Source organism: Mesocricetus auratus, unplaced genomic scaffold (assembly GCF_017639785.1).
Source record: "Mesocricetus auratus isolate SY011 unplaced genomic scaffold, BCM_Maur_2.0 Super-Scaffold_100031, whole genome shotgun sequence".
NCBI lineage: Eukaryota > Metazoa > Chordata > Mammalia > Rodentia > Cricetidae > Mesocricetus > Mesocricetus auratus.
Window position 1 is genome coordinate 7,873,302 of NW_024429212.1, and position 18,918 is coordinate 7,892,219.

At 51.3% G+C, this 18,918-nt stretch overlaps 2 protein-coding genes across 2 annotated transcripts in view; one reads left to right on the plus strand and one right to left on the minus strand.

The window, feature by feature from the left end:
- Col4a2 (collagen type IV alpha 2 chain) overlaps positions 1–8,809 on the minus strand; it is a 137,454-nt gene extending 128,645 nt beyond the window's left edge. Inside the window, 3 exon segments of the mRNA XM_040733580.1 lie at positions 7,521–7,575; positions 7,698–7,786; positions 8,787–8,809. Of these exon segments, the coding sequence (XP_040589514.1) occupies positions 7,521–7,575; positions 7,698–7,741 (99 nt within the window). The 5' untranslated portion in view covers positions 7,742–7,786; positions 8,787–8,809.
- Positions 8,466–18,918, plus strand: part of Col4a1 (collagen type IV alpha 1 chain) — a 105,674-nt gene continuing 95,221 nt past the window's right edge. Inside the window, exon 1 of the mRNA XM_040733581.1 lies at positions 8,466–8,690. Coding sequence (XP_040589515.1) covers positions 8,607–8,690 — 84 coding nt within the window. The 5' untranslated portion in view covers positions 8,466–8,606. The remainder of the gene's footprint in view (positions 8,691–18,918) is intronic.

Sequence of the window (18,918 nt, forward strand, 5' to 3'; positions counted from 1 at the left end):
CATGCTTGTGACCACATGAGGCCACAAGTCCTTTCCCATGTTCACAGGCCCTGTAAGCCTGCGCACCCAGCTCAACAAACAGAGAAAGAGCAGTGCTCAGAGAGTCCTGCCAGTCACTGGGTAATGGCTCCATGGAATTCAAAACACCGTTTCTCTAATTCCCATGTGGCAGATCACAAAATGGGCAGAAACAGCAAAATAGGAATTTTACGGGTGGAGTCAAAACAATCCCTAGGAAAAAATGCAAATGTCCACAGGCAAATGCACCCCCCCTTCATCTAGTGGATGTAACATTTAATTTATTGGGGTGGGGGATGCAGTGAAGAAAAACACATTTTGCTGTAGCCTTTCACTGATTTTTCTCTAAGTAGAGTCTTCATCCAAAAGATGTGTTTCAGCACCGGCAAGCGAATTCACTCTCACTCACTTCCGGCCACCTCCACTTATCTAGGCCTCAACACTGTTTCCAGCCACAGAGCACATGCTCCAGGGGTGCCCACACCCGAGCAGGTGACCAGCCACTGGAGGTGAAGAGGGCGTGTCTGGGCCGAAAGGCAGAGGATGGGCGAAGAGCACATTTAATGCCCCCGCTCCTTCCCCTCCTTTTCATTCTAAGCAGTCACACGAGGTCATCTCCACACGAGCATGTGATAGTCTTCAAGCATGCCCCCTCCTCACCGCCCACTACTCTCTGGGCTGTGTTTGTGAGACAGGGTCTTGCTTATACAGCCCAAGCTGACCTCAAACTCTCAATCCTTTTCCAAGCTTCCAAGCTCTAGGGTCACAGGCCAATCTGCTTTCCCCAGCTCTGTGAGGCCGATGATAAAATTACACATCCCAGAGCCACCTTAGGGCAGCAGGCAGCACATTAGTCTCATAAAACCTCACATCTCCAAGGATGGTGTGAAATCCACCAGCTAGAAAGAGGGGGTCTTCAATTAGACTCGTCAGTGGGTCCATTTCTGGGTGAGCACAGGTATCTTGGTCTTTGCTGAGCAAACTCTAACAGGAAGAGGACAACAGTGTCTTTTGAAGCACCCTGAGATGTGCACAGGGCAGATCTGGCAGGGCGGGACTGAGGGTGTACCATCCCTGCTGCTGGGCTCTGGCTATCAGCAGCAAAGTAGTGACAGGTACATGTGCCAGGCCCATCACTGACCAAGTCTCCAAGGGCTACCTGAAACAGAGGCTGTGGCTCCTAGGGGATCCCACACAGAGGCTTGTGCCGCGCAGAGATTGTGAGCGTGAGTGTATGTGTGCGTGAGTGTGTGCGTGTGTGAGCGTGAGTGTATGTGTGCGTGTGCTTGTGTGTTAGAATGTGAGTGTGCATGTGTATGAGTGTGTATGTGTGTGAGAGTGTGAGTGTGCGTGAGTATGAGTGTGTGAGCGTGTGTGAGTGTGTGTGCGTGTGTGCATGTGTGTGCGTGCATGTACGTGAGTGTGTGTGTGTGTGTGTGTGTGTGTGTGTGTAGTGGGCACGGGTGAAGGGGTGGCGGGGATACAGGGTGTCCTGGGTATACCACTGCTTCCCCAACCATTAACCCTTTCTCATGTGGGGTGGGGCACGAAGTCCTCCAGTTCCCTCCACAGTGAGGACACTGACCTGATGGAGGCTGAGCATAGTCCTCCTGCCCTGCGGGGAGCTTTCTGCTCTCCTAGGGGCAGTGCAACTCTTCAACTCAGCCATTCTACCTCAAGCCCAAGAAACAGTAGAGTAGCCATTTTCTCTTCCAACTCTAAGGAAGTAAGTGTTACTTCAGACTCCTCCTCTCCTCTCCTCTCCTCTCCTCTCCTCTCCTCTCCTCTCCTCTCCTCTCCTCTCCTCTCCTCTCCTCTCCTCTCCTCTCCTCTCCTCCCCTCTCCTCCCCTCTCCTCTCCTCCCCTCTCCTCCCCTCTCCTCTCCTCCCCTCTCCTCCCCTCTCCTCTCATCAACACAGAATCCTTTTGTGACCCAGGCCTGTGCCCTACTCCCCAAGTCAAGGAAACCATGGCCATCAGCTGGGCTCTTCCCTTCCATCCTGATGCTGTTCACCTGGAGACAACAGTGAATGACCCAACCCCCAAACTGCCCTTCAGATTCTAGCTAAAGGCCCAAGCTTGTCTTTTCTGTGGATCTGATCCACTGGATACACACTGGGGTTCCTCTGCCCCCTCTGCCTCTTCTCTGCGTCTATAAAGTGGCTAAAACTCAGGGGACCCCCTTAGGTCTGGGGACAGTACTCTCTGGATGCACCAGACTCCAGAAACCTCCACCCAGACTACTGTTGGGAAGCTGTCAAATCAGCCTAGGGGACTTGAGGGGAGTTTTGCTGCATCCACATGAGGGATCAATTCACTGGTCACGGGTGACCCCTGTTTCTGGGCCCCCCTCTTAGAGGTGGGGCTAAAAGTCAACCTCTAAAGCTTTGGCGGTCCTTCAGGAGACTGGAACCCACACTCCAGCTCCCTGTAGAGGCAGCTATCAGTCAGTTAGTCCATCCGTCCGTCTGTCTGTCCGTCAGTCATCACAAAGCACACTGATCCCAGGGGGGCCCACGATAAGGAGAGCAAATGCTACGTGTACTCTACCTCAACGCCCTGCAGGGAGGAGAAGGCTCCCGCTGCCCTCACTCCCCCTTCCAGGGCCTTCTGGGAGAGGAAACCTCTACCCAAGCCAGGGGACAAATCTCTTTAAGGCAGAGGGTCACCCCTGCCATATTTCCTAAGTCCGCAGAACGACTTTCACTCACTGGAGGGAGACCAAGTCCAGAATTTCCTTGTCCTCGGCACATTTGTTGGTCACTGACACGTGACTGATTCTCGACTGAGGTGTGAATAACTGCTCAACCGCCTAAGATCTGGACATGGTGGCGCGCGCCTTTAATCCCAGCACTCCAAAGGCAGCGGCAGGCGGACTCTGTGAACTGAAGGCTAGCTGGGGCTATGTAGTGGAACCCTATCTCAAACACCATCACCATCATCACCATCATCATCACCATCACCATCATCACCATCATCACCACCACCACCATCACCATCATCACCACCATCACCATCACCACCATCATCATCATCACCATCATCACCACCACCACCATCACCATCATCACCATCATCACCACCATCACCATCACCACCATCATCATCATCACCATCATCACCACTACCACCATCACCACCACCAAAACATGCAAAAGTTCCAATGAACTGCATTCTCAAAGGGTTGGCATGGGCAGGCAAACTGCAAAGACAGGGCAGGTTCCTGTACACTCCCCACCCAGACAGGACGACAAGCACGTGCACACTTCTCAAAACACTAACACATCCATCTATGGACTCCAGTAGATTTCTGCAGTTTTCACTAATGCGGCTTTACAGTGCCAGGGCCCACTAAGGGTGACACACCGCGTCCAAGGCTATAGTGTACGTTTGGGAGAGCTCACTGCTCCCTCCTAATCAGCCCCAGCCAGAGCTGCAGAATGGGCCTTCGCAGAGTAAGAAGCGATCAGGAGCTAACAATAGGAGGCTCCCCCACCCCCCAAGATGAACAGATTAGAATCTGCTTGTGAAGCCCTGATAGCTTCCTTTGAAATTTACCCTCTAACCACACCCGCAAGACTTAGATAGAGTCTCAGAGTTCCCCTAAGATTCCATATCATCTGATTGTTTCATAGATTACCTAAACAAAACGCCTCATTGTCACCTGGAGAGGTCAGTGGAGACAAAGGCCACAGTCCTGAGATACTGTCATTAATTGAAGGGACTCCTGCTAGAGGAGTACATTTTTAAATTTATTATTTTTATTATTTTTTACTTGCTAATTTATTTATCTATCTATTTATTTATTTACACCGGACTCTAGAAGCTTCTCAAAACATGGCAGCGAAGGCTTGGCGTCCAAGTTTCTGCTGTTACATGCCAGGGAGCCCTGACATTCATCCAGACAAGTTTCCCCACCCCAGTGGGCACCTGAGCCCCACGCCCATCCCTAAGTCTTAAGTTGGACCACAAGGCTTGGCAGGGGTGGGCAACTCAGGCTGCACGTAGCTTTACCTATGACCAGCCTGGCTGTGGGGATCATCCTAGGAGTCCCTTCCTCTCTGAGCTCCAGCAGTCAATTCGTGGCCATGGAGGAGGAAACACCTCTTTGCCAAGACTGCTTGGTTCTCAGGGCGACGCGGCTCATGCCAGCGTCCAACTCAACATCTCTGCATGGCCAACACTCTTAGCAGTCAAAGTGTCTTCTAGAATTCTCCGATCCTAGGTACCTTTTGACAAACCCCAGCTGCAGCTTTCTGTCGGTGGCTTCCTCACAGCGTCCCCGAGTTGCTGGAAGCAGCAGGACTCTGTACTGACTCCCACACACTGAACACTCACACTCCTTTCTTCTCCCCTGACCTACAGCTACGGTCCTTTGAGTTTCATTTTTTTTTTACATCAAAATCTTTGTTTTTCTGCTCTGGAACTTGGTCCTTGGATTTCACGTTTCTCTCTTTCTGGTTCTGACTACTTACCCAGACATAGCTAGAGCCCTTTCCTGTCCATGATTTCCAGCTCACATCCCCTACCCATCTCGAAGCCTGTGGGCTGCTCATGCGATCTAAGTCCTTAGGGGAGGTGACTTCCAAGGCTCCAAAGGGCTGGAAATGCTTGTGGCTCCATTCTATCAACAGAGAACTCTCACAGTGACTTCCTCTTCTTAGGGGCCCAGGTCCCACACAAAGGGATCAAAGCCTCAGGGAAGTAGGAACACACAGTCCTAAGTCTCCAGACCCGCCAGCTCCCTATGAAGTGGACACTATTCCCCAAGTCCCTATGTCTCAAACATCCATAGAGCCCGGGAGTGCCCACAGGAGGCTGCAGCTGCTCAGCCAGTTGGAATCATTACCCAGGCAGCCTGCCTTGGAGGATTCTGGGATTGGCACCCACTATGACTCAAGCCTTGCTCTGGGATGGGCATTTGTCTGTTTTTCTGGCCTTGTATTCATGTTTGGGAGCCTTGAGAAATGACTGTGTGGGTGACAGTAAGCGGTCCTGAGTTGCACAGGCAGGACATCTGGGTTCACACTGGGCCCTAAACTGAGGATGGCAACAGTGTGTGTACCCCGCTTCCTTCTTTCCCTTCCCTCTGTGCTCCTGGTCTCCAGAGTAGCAGAGGGAGACTCCCGCCCCCACTTCCTGGAAATCAGTGTGTGCCCAAGGTCGAGACCAAGGAAAGTTCCTACGAGAGAAGACCCAAAGATAATCCCTAGGAACATCCTCACCATTGGCTTGGGAACCCAGGAGGCTGGGTGTGGTGGTGAGGTGCCTGGCTCCCATACTCTAAGCCATTTACAAAAGAACGATCCCAGGAATGTCATTTGTACTTTGGGTCTCTTTTTTTCTGCACCTGTAATATGGGCACGAGAGTTACCCACGTGGAGGTTATTTTCCTGGAGGCTTTGATGTACAAATTGGTATACAAGAAGCATTCATTAAATAATTATCCATTCTTTTCACTAACTATTCTCAGTCACTTTTACACAAAGCACAAGATACAACTGGTGGTCCAATTTAATTAACTGACCCATCCCAGGAAGATTCCAGATACCAAGAACAATGAATCAGGATCACAGAGTCAGGCAGACAAAGAGGGGAGGAACAGAGCTCATCGCAAGTAAGAATTCCATGAACAGTGTTTAGGATCATGGGATTGTGTCACAGGTACTAGCTGTGAAAAAGCCAGTGGACCAGCAGAAGCTTGGAAGACGATCAACTCATTGTTGACCATAACTAATTACACACCGTTTCAGGCACAAAGACACACTCGACTGTGGGGAGGCCATCACAGTATTTGCTAACTGTACTCGCACATTCAGAATCTAAAGTCCAGAGAATGAAACAAGCATGCACAAGGCCTCAGTCTCTGTCCCTCAGCTCACGCGAACAGATCAGGATTCCCAGTTTCTATGTTTTGAGAATGCAGGGTTCCAGGAAACACGCACCTCAGAAATCCCTACTGGAATGTCTGAGATGGGGTCAGGGATCTGAATTTTTGAAAAGCCTCTCTAGGCAATTTGCCTTTGCTGGGGAATACACGCTCTTGGCCACATCCAAGGGTAGGAGGGCCACGGATACTGAGGTGGGTTTGTATCACGGGGAAGGGTATGTGGCGACATGGAGCTGTATGGTCTATGCAGGGAACATGGCCTTGGGGACAAGCTGCAGATATTCTGAGAAGTATGGAAATGAACCGATGCTTGGTGTCAGAGACGAGGGCAGAGCTCTGTAAAATGCCTTCCCATAGCAAGCCCTTTCAGGGTTTTTAAAAACTTACTCCCGGTAAGGTCTTCATCCTTAGCAGTGAAGACACTGATAGCTACGCAGCGGCTCTGGGGCCAGCACATGCCGGGCACTTTCTAGGAACTTGGGTGTAAGTGTCTATCTGCTGTGATCTATGGACCCTGGCCAAGCGGGAGTCATGCCCAAGTGCCCACAGGTAATGGCTATTCTCACTAATGTAGGCTCTGCTCTTCTTAGGTCAGAACTTAGGACTGGAGCAGGAAGGAGTCACACAAAAAGACTAGCCAGTACTCGCTGGCCAAAGTCTGCTCAGAGCCTTCCCTTTCTCCTCGTGCCCGGCAGCCCTGGATCCCAGTAGAACAAGAAGCAACTCTTTGGTGGGACCAGTTCCCACTCACTGCAAGTCAGAGAATCACTGATGGTTTCTGCTAGGTGAGGGGAGGGGAAAGAAGCAGGAGCAGACATCCTTCCCCCAGGGTGTGCTGGTTCCAGACCGGTGTCCCCAAGCCCTATCTAGGCATTGGGTGCTACACAGACAGGTAAACGGAACAGGGCACCTGGCCTGTGTCCTCAGTTTTCATGTTTTAAACACCGCTCCCTATGAAGAGACCCACCACAGAGGTGGCAGCAGGACCCAGCTCTAGGAAGATTGGCTATATATGTGGAAGACCCCAATGAGGCAATTCTAGGAAGCCTGCCTTGGTCATGGTAAGAGGAACCGTAGTAAACAGATCACAGATGCCCTGGCCCACAACCCTTCCTCTGGCCTGTAGCTTTTGAGGGCCCCCGCTCAAAATTTGGGAGAAACCGCGGTTTCTAGCTCATTGTTAAAGCAGGGGGTTGTCTCCTCCTTGCTCCGCCCCTCCCCGGAGTCTCATATTTAAGAAAGAAGCTCTCTGCCCACTGCAGTGCCTGGACACCACCACCGAGTTTCTGGAAACTCTTTTCTCCCAACCCCCTTCATCCGTGCGCCTCATGGCCTAGTGACAGACATTCCTCCCTCGCTGCTAAGGCCAAAAGCTTGGCAGCAAACGGTGCCTGAGGCTACGTTTTAATTATTAGCTCCCAAGAGACGGCCAACGCCTGCATTGCACGAGGTGTGCGACTGGCGAACACAATAGCACCTACACGCACACGCATCCGCACACGCATACTCAGGTGGGCTCGGTGTGCCCGTCTTCCACGAGGCTTCGCGAGCGTTCTAAATAAACCCTCGCGGGCGCGGAACTCCAGGCGCGTGGAGAAGGAGGTGTACTTACCGCCAAGACGCTCTGAGCCAGGAGTCCCACTGTCACAGTCGCCAGCAGCAGCCACCTACACCAGAGAGGGAGGAAGGGTGGGAGGGCGACATGAACGTGCAGGCCCCAACTTGTCAACTCCTCAAAGTTGCATGCAAGGCCCCCTGCACCCGGGAGACCAGGCAGAAGGTGACTTACCCTCGCAGGGCAGGGCCAGACGTTGAGAACTTCACTCGGTCCATGATCCCAGCCTCACAGCTCTAGGCTCGGCTTGGTACCCTTCTAACCTGGAGGCAAGAGACAAAGCAGGTTATCAAGGGTCGCAGGCAGAGGGAGCATCGTCACCGCAGCACCCCGACTCCGCGGTGCGGGATGACCAAAGTCCCATTCCATCAGGAGACAGAAAAACAGGGACTCGTCTCCGTAGGCCCTGGCAGGAGCCGCTTAGCCCATGCAGCGCGATTCCCGTTCGTCCATCTCTTTTCCATTCCAATCCAAGGGAGCGCGCGGCCTCTGCTTGCCCCGAGCGCCCCAAGTTCGAGATTTGGGGTCTGGGTCTCAGAGCCTCCCGGGGATCGCTCTCACCTCAGGGTCGGGCGTCAGGAGCTGCTGCTCGCGCGCATGGGCCCCTGAAGAAGCGCTGGCCCGCGGCACACCAGCGGCCAGGCCCTCCTGGCTCTGCTCCGTGGGCGCCGGCCTCCCTGCCCCGGCGTCCCTGGCCGGTGCTTGGCCGGGATTGGAGAGCCAAGGGACTAAGGGGACCCGGGCGCGGGAGGAGCTGGGTGCGGAGCGCAGAGCCCCGGCGTTCGGACTCTCAGCGACACCAAGTCCTGAGCGGCGCGCAGCCTCCGCCTCTTACCCGCGCCGCAGGGTCCTCCCCTTGGAGACGCCGCCCGCGCACCGCCGAGGGGAGGGGGCAGCGCCAACAAATTGGGGAGCTCCTCTGGCCGCGCGCTCAGGTCTCTGCTCAGAGTCACCGCACCCGGGACGGTGCGCAGGGCTCACAGCCGGGCCCTCCGAGACTGAGCTGCTCGCCGCGGCCCCCGGGAGCCGGGCTGCAGTTCCCCGCCGTCCCCGTTGGTCCCCCGCCGCTCCGGGCGCGCCACCATGGGGCCCCGGCTCAGCGTCTGGCTTCTACTGCTGCTCGCAGCCCTTCTGCTCCACGAGGAGCGCAGCCGGGCCGCTGCGAAGGTGAGTCTCTTAAGGGCTCCGCTCCCCAGCCTCCCTCCCTGCACCCCCGGCGCCCAGCGAGGCCTCTTTGTCCCGAGCCCGGAGCGGTCAACCCACCCGGCCCTCGGGGGTATCGCGGGTGGCACGGCCAGGTGCAATCTTCCGGCGGGTCTCCGCTCATGGTCCCTGTGGGCTACGATCGCGCATCCATTACGGAACCTCCTTTGTTACGGGTTGGGTACGGGAGAGTTAGGAAAGGACTGAAGTTTAGAGCGCACCGCGGTGGGGAGGGAGGCGGGTGAGGGTACCGGAGAGCCAGGGAGATTTGAACTCTAATCGCCAAGCGCTCAGCGGCGGGGCTCGGGAGTGGGTCTTGGCTGGAAGGGTGGGCACACACACCCCACGCCGCTCAGAGTCCTACACACATGTTCAGGGGGAACTGCTTTGGGCGTGTTTCTGGTTGTTTGGAGACTCTGATGGTTGAGGCCGAACAGCTCTGGGCCGTTTGCCTGGAAACATCTGTATTTTTGCTTTCCCACGACTTTTGTGTAGCCTACAGCACGCTTGCGAACAGACGCGGGCTCTTCTACGCATCCTGAAAGTCAGTGCCTCAACTCTTGCCTTTTATGAATGTGTGCCTGAAAATTATAACCACATTTAGACTCGAGTGTGAAACCAAAGAGAAACTCCATCGCATTGTTCCCTGCGCAAATTGTTTTTTTAGTTTTTGTTTCCTCTGGTGCTGTGCTTGGCCGGGAGGGCGCTGGGAGATGTTTGCAGGAGCCAGACTTCCAGCTCTGGAGGAGCCAGGCCAGACTTTCTGCTTTGGCCTCTAGAGAATACACTTCAGCTGCTGCTGTGACAGCCATGCAGGCCCAAAGGCCACAAGGTGTGGCCTCTCCACAGTTTGCCGTCCCCCTCAAATGCCTAAAAATGCTGTTTGCTATTTACGGGCCCTTCCAATTTTAAAACAAACAAACAAACAAAACAACTCCAAAACTGTTTTTTAATTTTGCCTTTTTTTTTTCCTTTTAAGAATTTCACCTCCTTTCTGCAGGACCGATACTGATCAACTCTGCTATAAATTATTAACTGTTACACACTAGAATAAACTGGTAATATGTACTCAGGTTTCTTAATTGAGTTTTGCCTCCCTGGTGGCAGCTTCTTCATTGGTTACTGAAGAAGGGTGATTACATCAGCAACCAGCTTCAGAGAATTCCTTCCAGACTGTCTCGGTCTCGGTCTCTCCCTTCGCCACAGGTCTTGTTTAACTACCCCTTCTCATGGGGAGGGTAGTTTCTCTAAAGAGCATACTTGCTGCTCTCTGCCTATAGCTCTTGTTACTGGGAGACTGGGGCAGGAGGATCTCAAGTTCATGGCCAGCCTGGGCTACAGAGTGAGTTTAAGGCTAGCACAGGCATACTCGGGAGACCCTCCCTAAAAAGAAAAAGTAGAGGCCTACAGATGTAGCTGCATGGTGAAGCCCTTGCCCAGCATGTGTGCAGTCCTGGGTTCAGACCCCAGGGGGGAAAAGATGGGCCAAAGACTTCTTAGTACTTCTAAGGGAGGCCTACAGATGTAGCTGCATGGTGAAGCCCTTGCCCAGCATATGTGCAGCCCTGGGTTCAGACGGGGGGGGGGGGGGATGGGCCAAAGACTTGGGACCAGGTTAGGTCATTGTAATGGAAAAGCCTGGGCCACTGTTTAGATTTTTCTGGATGATGGTGTTCCCAGAGCTAACTGTAAGAGCTAAGTTTTCAGACACAGGGGACTGTGTCAGTCACACACAGTTCCAGTCTTACTTGAAAAATCAAACGAGCTAATGTTGAGGTTTGAGACTTTCTGCTTCCTATTAATTGCTCTACGTGACTGGGTGCATTCCTGGCCACTCACTCTCCCCTGCTTCTCAAGCTGTCTGGAAGGATCTTCAGCCTTCTGGACTGTGGGCACCCGAAGATGTTACCTTGCCCTGAGCTGGGAAACCTGCTAGTGTGCATATGACTTTTGGGTCTATAAGAAGATACCTTAAAGACAACATTGCTCTGATTTAGCAGCCAGTGTCCTTTCCATGCTACCAATAACATTTCTGCCCTGCTCCTAAAACTAGCTGGTAGAGATACCACAGCAGCAAAGTAGCTTCCGTTGTATTTATCCAAGTTAAATGTTCTCTAAGCACGCCATTTAGATGGTAAGATGCTACAGGTCTGCCTGGTGGCTGGACCAGGGTCATGCACTTGCTAGGTAAGCAATCTACATGAATGCCTATCAAATTACTTTTCTGGGTCTGAGATGCGAACTTTCCCCTGAGTGTGGTCATGCCTGCCCAGCATGTCTCCTGACTGTTAGTCACTTCTCTAGGGACCGAACGACCAAAGAGCTCAAACGAAGGGAGATTTTATTCCCAGGCCAGTATGGGTGGCTCTCCTTAAGCTTGGCTTTAGATGAGAAGGCTGGTTTCCTATGTAAGCCCCAGCAGGGCGTGTGGCAGGGTGGGGGGAGGGGGTGAGGCGTTGTGCTGGTGTGGTAGTCCGCAGTCCTGTTGCTCTTTTACGGGGAACAGAGCTGGAAAAGGGCAAGGGCCTCTGAAGCCAGCAAGAGGTCCGTGTGTGTGTGTGTGTGTGTGTGTGTGTGTGTGTGTGTGTGTGTGTGTGTGTGTGTGCGCTAGACTGGGCTCCACCAGAGGTATTGACTGACAAGCTGGGGGATAAGGGGTTCGTGCCTGCTTTTATTAAACAGATGAATTAGGGTGCTTTTGAGCCCTATGCCTCAGTTTCCCTTGCAGTCACTCCCGTCCCCCCTTTATATGTTCTCTTTTGGTCTTCCTTTATTCCACAAATGCACTTGGAACACCCACTTCCTGTCCTGTCCCAGGCAGGCGCTGGCCACTCAGCAGGTCCCAGGGAGTAATATGGAGCCCCGAGGACACATGGGGTGGGGGGATGGGGAGAGCAGGGGAAACCCTGTGGTAGGCGTGGGGCTAGAATAGAAGCATTGGCTGTTGGGACCATGACCCATGGCAGAATTCAGGATGGCATTTCCTGGCACCTTCCAATCCTATGGATCTTTGCATTCTACAGTCACCTTGAAATCTCTCCTTGGAGATACCAGGGACCTTTGTTTCTGGGATTAGCTGACCTTTGGTCTTTAGAGACTAATAGGAGTGAAAGGGCGTGGTGTAACCCTTCAGAGATAAAGTGCCAAGCCCATCCTGTGACCTGTCCCTTCTCTCCAGGTGCCAGTGGGGGGGAGGTTGGAGAGTTTAAGCTCGGATGACCTGGTCAAGGCAGGAGTGCCGGTGGGAACTGATCCAGAAAACCTACGTGGGTCTGGGCAAGGGCAGGAGGGACCTCACGAATCCCCACATTATTCATTAACAGGAGTGGGCATATTCCTGAGAGTGGGGGGAGGGTCGAGTCGGCTGGGTTATTTAGTGAAGAGTTGGTAGTAAAGATTTTACAGACAATGGAACCCAGGAGTCACGAAGGACCACAGAGCCTTGGAGATAAGGGGAGGGCTTCGAGAGGCCAATTATCACGAATCTCTGTTAGAATGAATTGTACAATGTTTGTCCACAACAGAACAGCATTGAACAGCGATTGTTCCCAACGTTGGAAACAGATTAACCTCATTAAAGTGTCTCTCAAGCGGGCTTGGCATTTGGAACTCGGGATAAAGTAAGCAAGAACAACAATAGAATGCCTAACATAGTATCTTGGCGCATTGTTCTTCCTGACCAGCAAATATGTCAGCTGCAGAACAATACCAGCGACGATTTCTGCCATTGTCCAGCACACAATGAAGGGGTCAAAAAATCAGAACTGGGTCATTGGGAATTTCTTCTGAGGTTTTAACTCTAGGATTCCTTTGGGGTTAATGTTTGATATTCTATTACTCAGGCCCTGGGCTCTCCGCCATTGTTCTGCTGGTCACATCCTGGGGTGCAGGGTCACCTTCCCGCTCTGTGCTTCCTGTCTCAGGCCCACTGGGCATGTCTGTGGAGTAGACCTCTGCTTCCTTTTCTTCTCTTCCTGGGGATCTCCCTGTATTCTCCATCACTCCTGCCCTTGGCCTTCCGGAGCTTGCAGCCCACAGGTTGACGCCTCTGCCTAGCTATCCCCCGTTTGGGTTTGAAAAGTGTGTTTGTGTGTGCACATACGTGCACATGGAGCTGAACTTGTCAGGTTTTACCCACACTGCCAGGCCTTTTGGTGCCCCGCCCCCCAGTGTGGTTGCTTCCTAATAACCGGGATGGCACACGGCTCTGAAGCTGTGTCCTTCTCTCCTTGCCCTCCACGAGACCTCTTGCTCTTGGCAGGGTTGCCATCCACCCTGTTGCTCTGCCCTCTTCCAGCCCCTGCTCTCCAGCTTGCTCCTTTTCCCCAGTGTGGGGCCGATGGTCCCCGCGGCTCTGCAGAGCCTCTCAGTATGGGTGTAAGGAATGCATGGGCGTCTCTCTCACTGCCTGGCAGCTCTCAGGAAGAGCCCGGCTCTTTGCCCATGGCTCTCACACCTGCAGCAAATGCTCCGTCTTCCCTTAGCGTCTCCATCCTTCTGAATCTGCTATTGTAGTCTCCCCTAGAGTTAGCGTGTGCTAGAGGGTTGGAAGGTCACCATGGTGACGACGGCTGCTGTCCGTGTCAGCTTCAGGCCCCTCATCCCAGTATATAAGGTGACGGTGATCACAAGGACCGAGGCGGCCTGCATGGTGTTGCAGGGAAGCTGTGTGCATGAGGTAAGCAAACACCAGGAGAGGCAGGCTGCCCTCCCTGCCACATAGGCGTGACGTCACCTTGGGGAGGTTGTCTCTGACTTCCCTGCCAATTATAAGATGCCTAAGGACACATCTTTTTTTTTTTTTAAGTACCTTGACTGTGTTTGGGAGAGAGCCTGACACCTAGGTGGAGGCATGAGTTAATCACTGGTAATTAGCTGGTCCCGATGCTTCCAGGCTGTTCCCTCAGCATCCCCTGGGGAGTCCTGGTGGGGCTGTGTACTGGCTCATGGAAGCTATGTCACAGGGCCCGTCCTGTGGTATTATTAGGGAACACAAAGGAAAATGGTGGCCAAGGAAGGTGTTTCCCTGAATTTGGAATTCTGAGCAGATATCCCAGCACAGACTAAACATGCCATGGAAACACACGCAGTGCTGACCTCCCTATGTAAATAGTTTATTCCGTGGCTTAGTGATGTTCATGATGGAAGCCTGGCCCAGGTTTGGTTTTTACACTGCACACTGTAAGCACACTTCATGTTATCTGGGTTTTAAATCTCTCTTGGTGTGTGGTGTCTAAGTCAGATGTGGCAGATACACGCCACCTGCCACGGGACCCTTGTGTGCTCTGTTACCAACTGCTAAGGAGCACCAGTGACTGACTGCCTCATCCTCTGTTGCCCCGGTAACTCCACATGTCAGAGCGAGGGTTGGTCTTAATTCCAGTGACCTAAGCTCAGCCAGACAAAAGAAACGCCCGTTTCTCTGTTGAGGAAATGTTAGGAAATCAGATGCAAGCATGCATCTTTGGAAAGACAACGGGGCACATCTAGGGAGGAAGGGGCTAAGGTCAATGTAGGCACACAGACTCTGGCCTCCTTGTGTGTGAAAGGCAGTGACCCTATTGATGAGGAGAAAATGACCTGTTGTTTGCAAAGCATTTATGGAGTGTGCAGTGCTTGCTTAATGCCAAGCAACACGCTGCTTGTCCAATGAAAAGCAAACTCTGAGGAGTAAATAGTCAAGCAATGATGTCACGAGGCAGCTGGGGCTGGAGGAAGCTGCTTGGATCATTACGTCACAGCATCATGAAGCTGGTACCAGCATCAGCATCACCAATGGATGGAGGATACACCTGAGTTTCTGCATCAGCAGTGCGGGGTGAACCGGAGGTTCTGAATTCCTAGCAGGGGATGTTACTAGTCTAGAGACTGTAGCTTCTGGCAGTTCTCTTTGCTTTTCTAGGCAGCAGCTTGGTGGGTGATTAGGTGCTGGCCAGCAACCCAGTGCTATCAGCAAGCTAACATCTAGGGACCTTCATCCGCTTGCCCCTAGGCTGAAGCCAAACCACTGGGTATGAAATGTCCTTCCTGGTTTTTTTGTTTTCTTGGTCCTTATTGGGGGTATTACTGCCGCGTGTTCCTTATAATGTCCCAGCAGCATGCACGTGGTGTGTGAAGAAGCAGATACTGGTGAATTAATTTACACTGGCTCCCTGACAACCCCTGTCTCCATCAGGAAGACAGTGAGCTGTTTCACAGGTCTTGCCTGAGTCCCTCCAGCCTTAGTGGCAGGACTTAGGCAACTCGCCCACTGAGGGTGGCAGTGGGCATTTGTCTGGAGGTCCGCCAGGGTGGAGCCCCGCTGGGGTGTGTGATGACCTGCACACAGGCCCACACTGCACACCACATCCCGCTTCCTGGCCTCATCCACCTGGTTGCCTGACTGGGAATTTGTGTCCCGTTACAACCAAACCCATTTCCTGGAGATTAAGAACCATTTGGGGTTAGTGGTTTAAAATAACTCCTAAATTTTTGGTCAGGAAATGGCCTATAAAATTAAGATGAGGTTACCAAGGCAGGCAGGGAAATGGGTCAGTGCTGGGGAAAATATCGCAGCTATCAGATACTCCCGCAGTCTCCAGATCAGACCGGTTCACTTTGGATGCACACACGAGCTTGGGTCAGGGTCAGTGGTGCTGGCTGGTGGGCAGGCATGATGGTTTTCTTGACATTGTTTATGCAGTGGGCGAGTTCTTTCGATACACCCCTCATCTAGAGCTGGTCACTGATGGACACTTGAGCACGCCAAGACTGGTGCCAACACCAGATGTTTCTTATCTGAACATTACCCAAGCCTGACCCAGACGCCATTGGGCTCCTTCATAATTAGATTTTGCTTTCCCAAATGCTTGAAAATTCAGTGATTATATTTCTTTATCCTGGAATTCAGGCTTTTGTAATTGAAAAAAAACTTTTTAAAATAATAGTTTAATTTTTTTGTTCACATTGGATATTTTCTCTATTTTCATGGGACTGTGATGTATGAACACTTTCTGAGACACAACTTTTCCTTTTCAGCAAGTCATCATTCACAGTCTTTTGGGCATTGTTTTATTTTTTAATTTATTACTATTTTTTTACATAAGCTAAACTAAAACCACCTTAGGAACATCCAGAAATACATGTGCAGAGTAATAGATCAGAAATACATGTGCAGAGTAATAGATCCTGGGTGCTATATGTCACGACATGTCCTGGCTTTTAAAATTCATTTCAGAAATGTGTGTTTGTACTCACTTTGGGTTGAAAAACTGCATGTGGTTAATCTTTTCCATAAACTTTGAGTTCTGGTTTGTTCTTCAGTAAATGTCAGAGAGTAATTTTAATAATGAGACGATAAGATGTCATGCTGAAAAATGAACCATGTGGTTTGTTCCCTTTGAGCCTCAAAAGTTGTTCGAGTAGATCCTGAGGAGCTGAGGATAGGTTCCTGTCTTACCAGGAAGTAACTGTGCCATTGAGCAAGCTTTCTGACCTCTCTGTGCCTGCATTTTTCTCATGTAGATGAGGAATAATGACCCATCCCTTTAGGATTGTGGTGGGCCTGTGTCTGTGTGGTTGTAGGAGAAGGAGGCCGGAGTGACTGCTGTGTTGCTAGGTGCCGCTCCTCCTTGTTAGCTTCTTGGTTGGATTGTAAACTGTGGTGCTGGGGAAATCTCCCTCTCTTCAAACCTCTGCTGCATTCTTAAGAATGAGCAGCTTCCTGGAGAGTTGATAAAACATTGTGATTAATGACATTCATGTACATAGTCAAATGTTGTTGTGGCATATTTTCTGAGTGCTGTGCTTCAGGTATTCCCAGATGGAAAGCATGGTGGAAATAAAACCAACAAAGGAAGATGGGATGAAATGTCCACAGTGCTCCTCTGGGCCAAGTGATGATGTCACCACGTACTTCTTATCTTCCTGGAGCTTCTGATGCTTGGGTATTTACAGCTATTTCAGGGGCTCCACCTTCCATAGACACCCCGAGTGGTAGATGTGCAAAGTGTAGCAGGAACTGACACTTTTTGGGAGTTGCTTTGAGACCCTTCCCCCCTTGCCTTGGAGGAGCAGAAAGGTGTAGCTTGACTTTGGTCTGTGCCAGTGTGAACTCAGGCTGGCGTGAGCTGTGCACAGATTAGTGGCAAGCATTGTATAAGAATGGATAAATTGGAGCTGATGTCTTGTGGCTGAGTCTGGCGGCTTCACCCTGGCATGTTCCATGACAAAAAATGCTATGGTGAAGGACCAGTACATAGCTCTTACTGTGTCCAGTCTAGAGCAGTCAAGTTACAGGAACAGTCTATCAGCAGATGGATGTAAGGGGAACTTGGCAGACACAGACAGTGGAGTTTTCACCTAACATTATGGAATGAAATTATATCATTTATAGGAAAATGGATGGAACTGGAGATCATGTTAAGTGAGATAAGCCAGACTCAGAAAGACAAACATTTTCTCTCAAGTCATAAATCTAAGTGTGCGTGTGTGTGTGTGTGTGTGTGTGTGTGTGTGTGTGTGTGTGTGTGTGTGTGTAGGACATGAAGGTAGCATAGGGAAATGGTTTGTAGAGGAAGCAACTAAAGGGAAGGGAGGAGAAAAAAGAAGACATTGAGAAGAAAAAGATACATATTATGTTTTTATCTTAAGTCTGGGATCAAGATTTTTAAAAATATCTATTCAGAAGTTGTGAAGGCAGAGAAGAGCCCTGTGTGGAGGAAAGGGACCAGTGGAACAGGGGGGATTAGAGAGTTATGGGGGTTATCAATGAAATGCAGCTATGAAAATGCCATAGTGAAACTGATTATTTTAGTTTGTGTACGGAGCTGTTATGGTAGAAAATGGTGGTCCTTCCTGTGACTTCTTAATTGACTTTTCTCTTCTGAAATAAAAGTATCAGAGAGTGAGGGAGAAGTAAGATGAACTAGAGTTTTCAATGTGTGTGCAAATCCCATCTTCTGAACTCTGGCCCCGAGTCTGGGCCACTCCATGCGAGCCTCACTTGCTGTGTTTAGATGGAGCCAGTGACCTGGGGTCAGACTGTCAATCTTCCATGATTGACAGGAGCCCATGGTCTATTCCTGCAGCTGTGTGATTTGAGAGGCATTGGTATTAACCAAAAGCTGCCAGGCAAAGGGAAAGAATTAGGTTCATTGCTTATTATTTTCATCCTTGTGGGTAGTAGAGTGGCCACTTGCTGGTTCAGGTTGCAGTAGTTCCCGGAACCAGGGTGGGGGCTGATAGGAGAGCCACGGGCAGGCTGCAGTGCAAGTTTTACACAGCAAGGGTCTTCTAAGCGTTTACTTTGCTAATGTCCATGGAAGGGCCCACTCCCCACCCCGCTGAGTAGGACAGAGAACCCAGCACTCAGTCAAGAGGACCTGGAATGGAAGCCAACGTCATCAATAGAGTTGGACAGATGCATTTCAGGGATGCTCTGGAGACGAGGTCAGTGTGGGAGCTGAGATGATGGTGATGATGATGATGATGGATTGAGATGATGATGATGATGATGATGATGATGATGATGGTGATGATGATGATGATGGTGATGGTGATGATGATGATGATGACGACGATGATGATGGTGATGATGATGATGATTTATAGTCAGTTTCTTTTCCACCATCCTGGAACTACTCCCTCCCACCCCCCAGACAGGATCTTACTATGTACTCCTGTCAATCCTCCTGCCTCCACCTCCCAAAGGCTGGGATGGCAAGTGTGAGCTGCCACGCCTCCTGGAGTTTTCCTGGTCTCCCAGAGATGAGTGGTTGAGGGGGTTTGGGTGGCAGATTAGAGTACGCTCTGCTGGAATAGCTTGACCGAGACAAAAGTCGCTTTCTAAAATGCTAGAACCTGGGCTACATTTGACAGTGTCTCAGAGCATGGGCTCTCAGAGACAGGCAGGATATAGCCCTGCTGAGGGTGCTGGGTGGGTCTCTGTTCAAGGAGACATCTTGGCAAGTGTTAATCCTACTGTCTGTGTGAAACGGGAGCACTTAGCTTTGCTTCCCAGAGGCGCTGATGGCTTCCTTGTATGCGCAAAGCCCCTTTCTTCAGAACTGCTCAGTTCCCTCCTCTGTGCCCTCAGTGCCTATCACAGCCCAGGGACACCCCATAGGACGGGGCTCAGTAAGTAACTCATTGCCAAGAGGGAGCCAAGGTCTAGAAAACTGATGTCTGGAGATGGATGCTGACTGAATGTGGT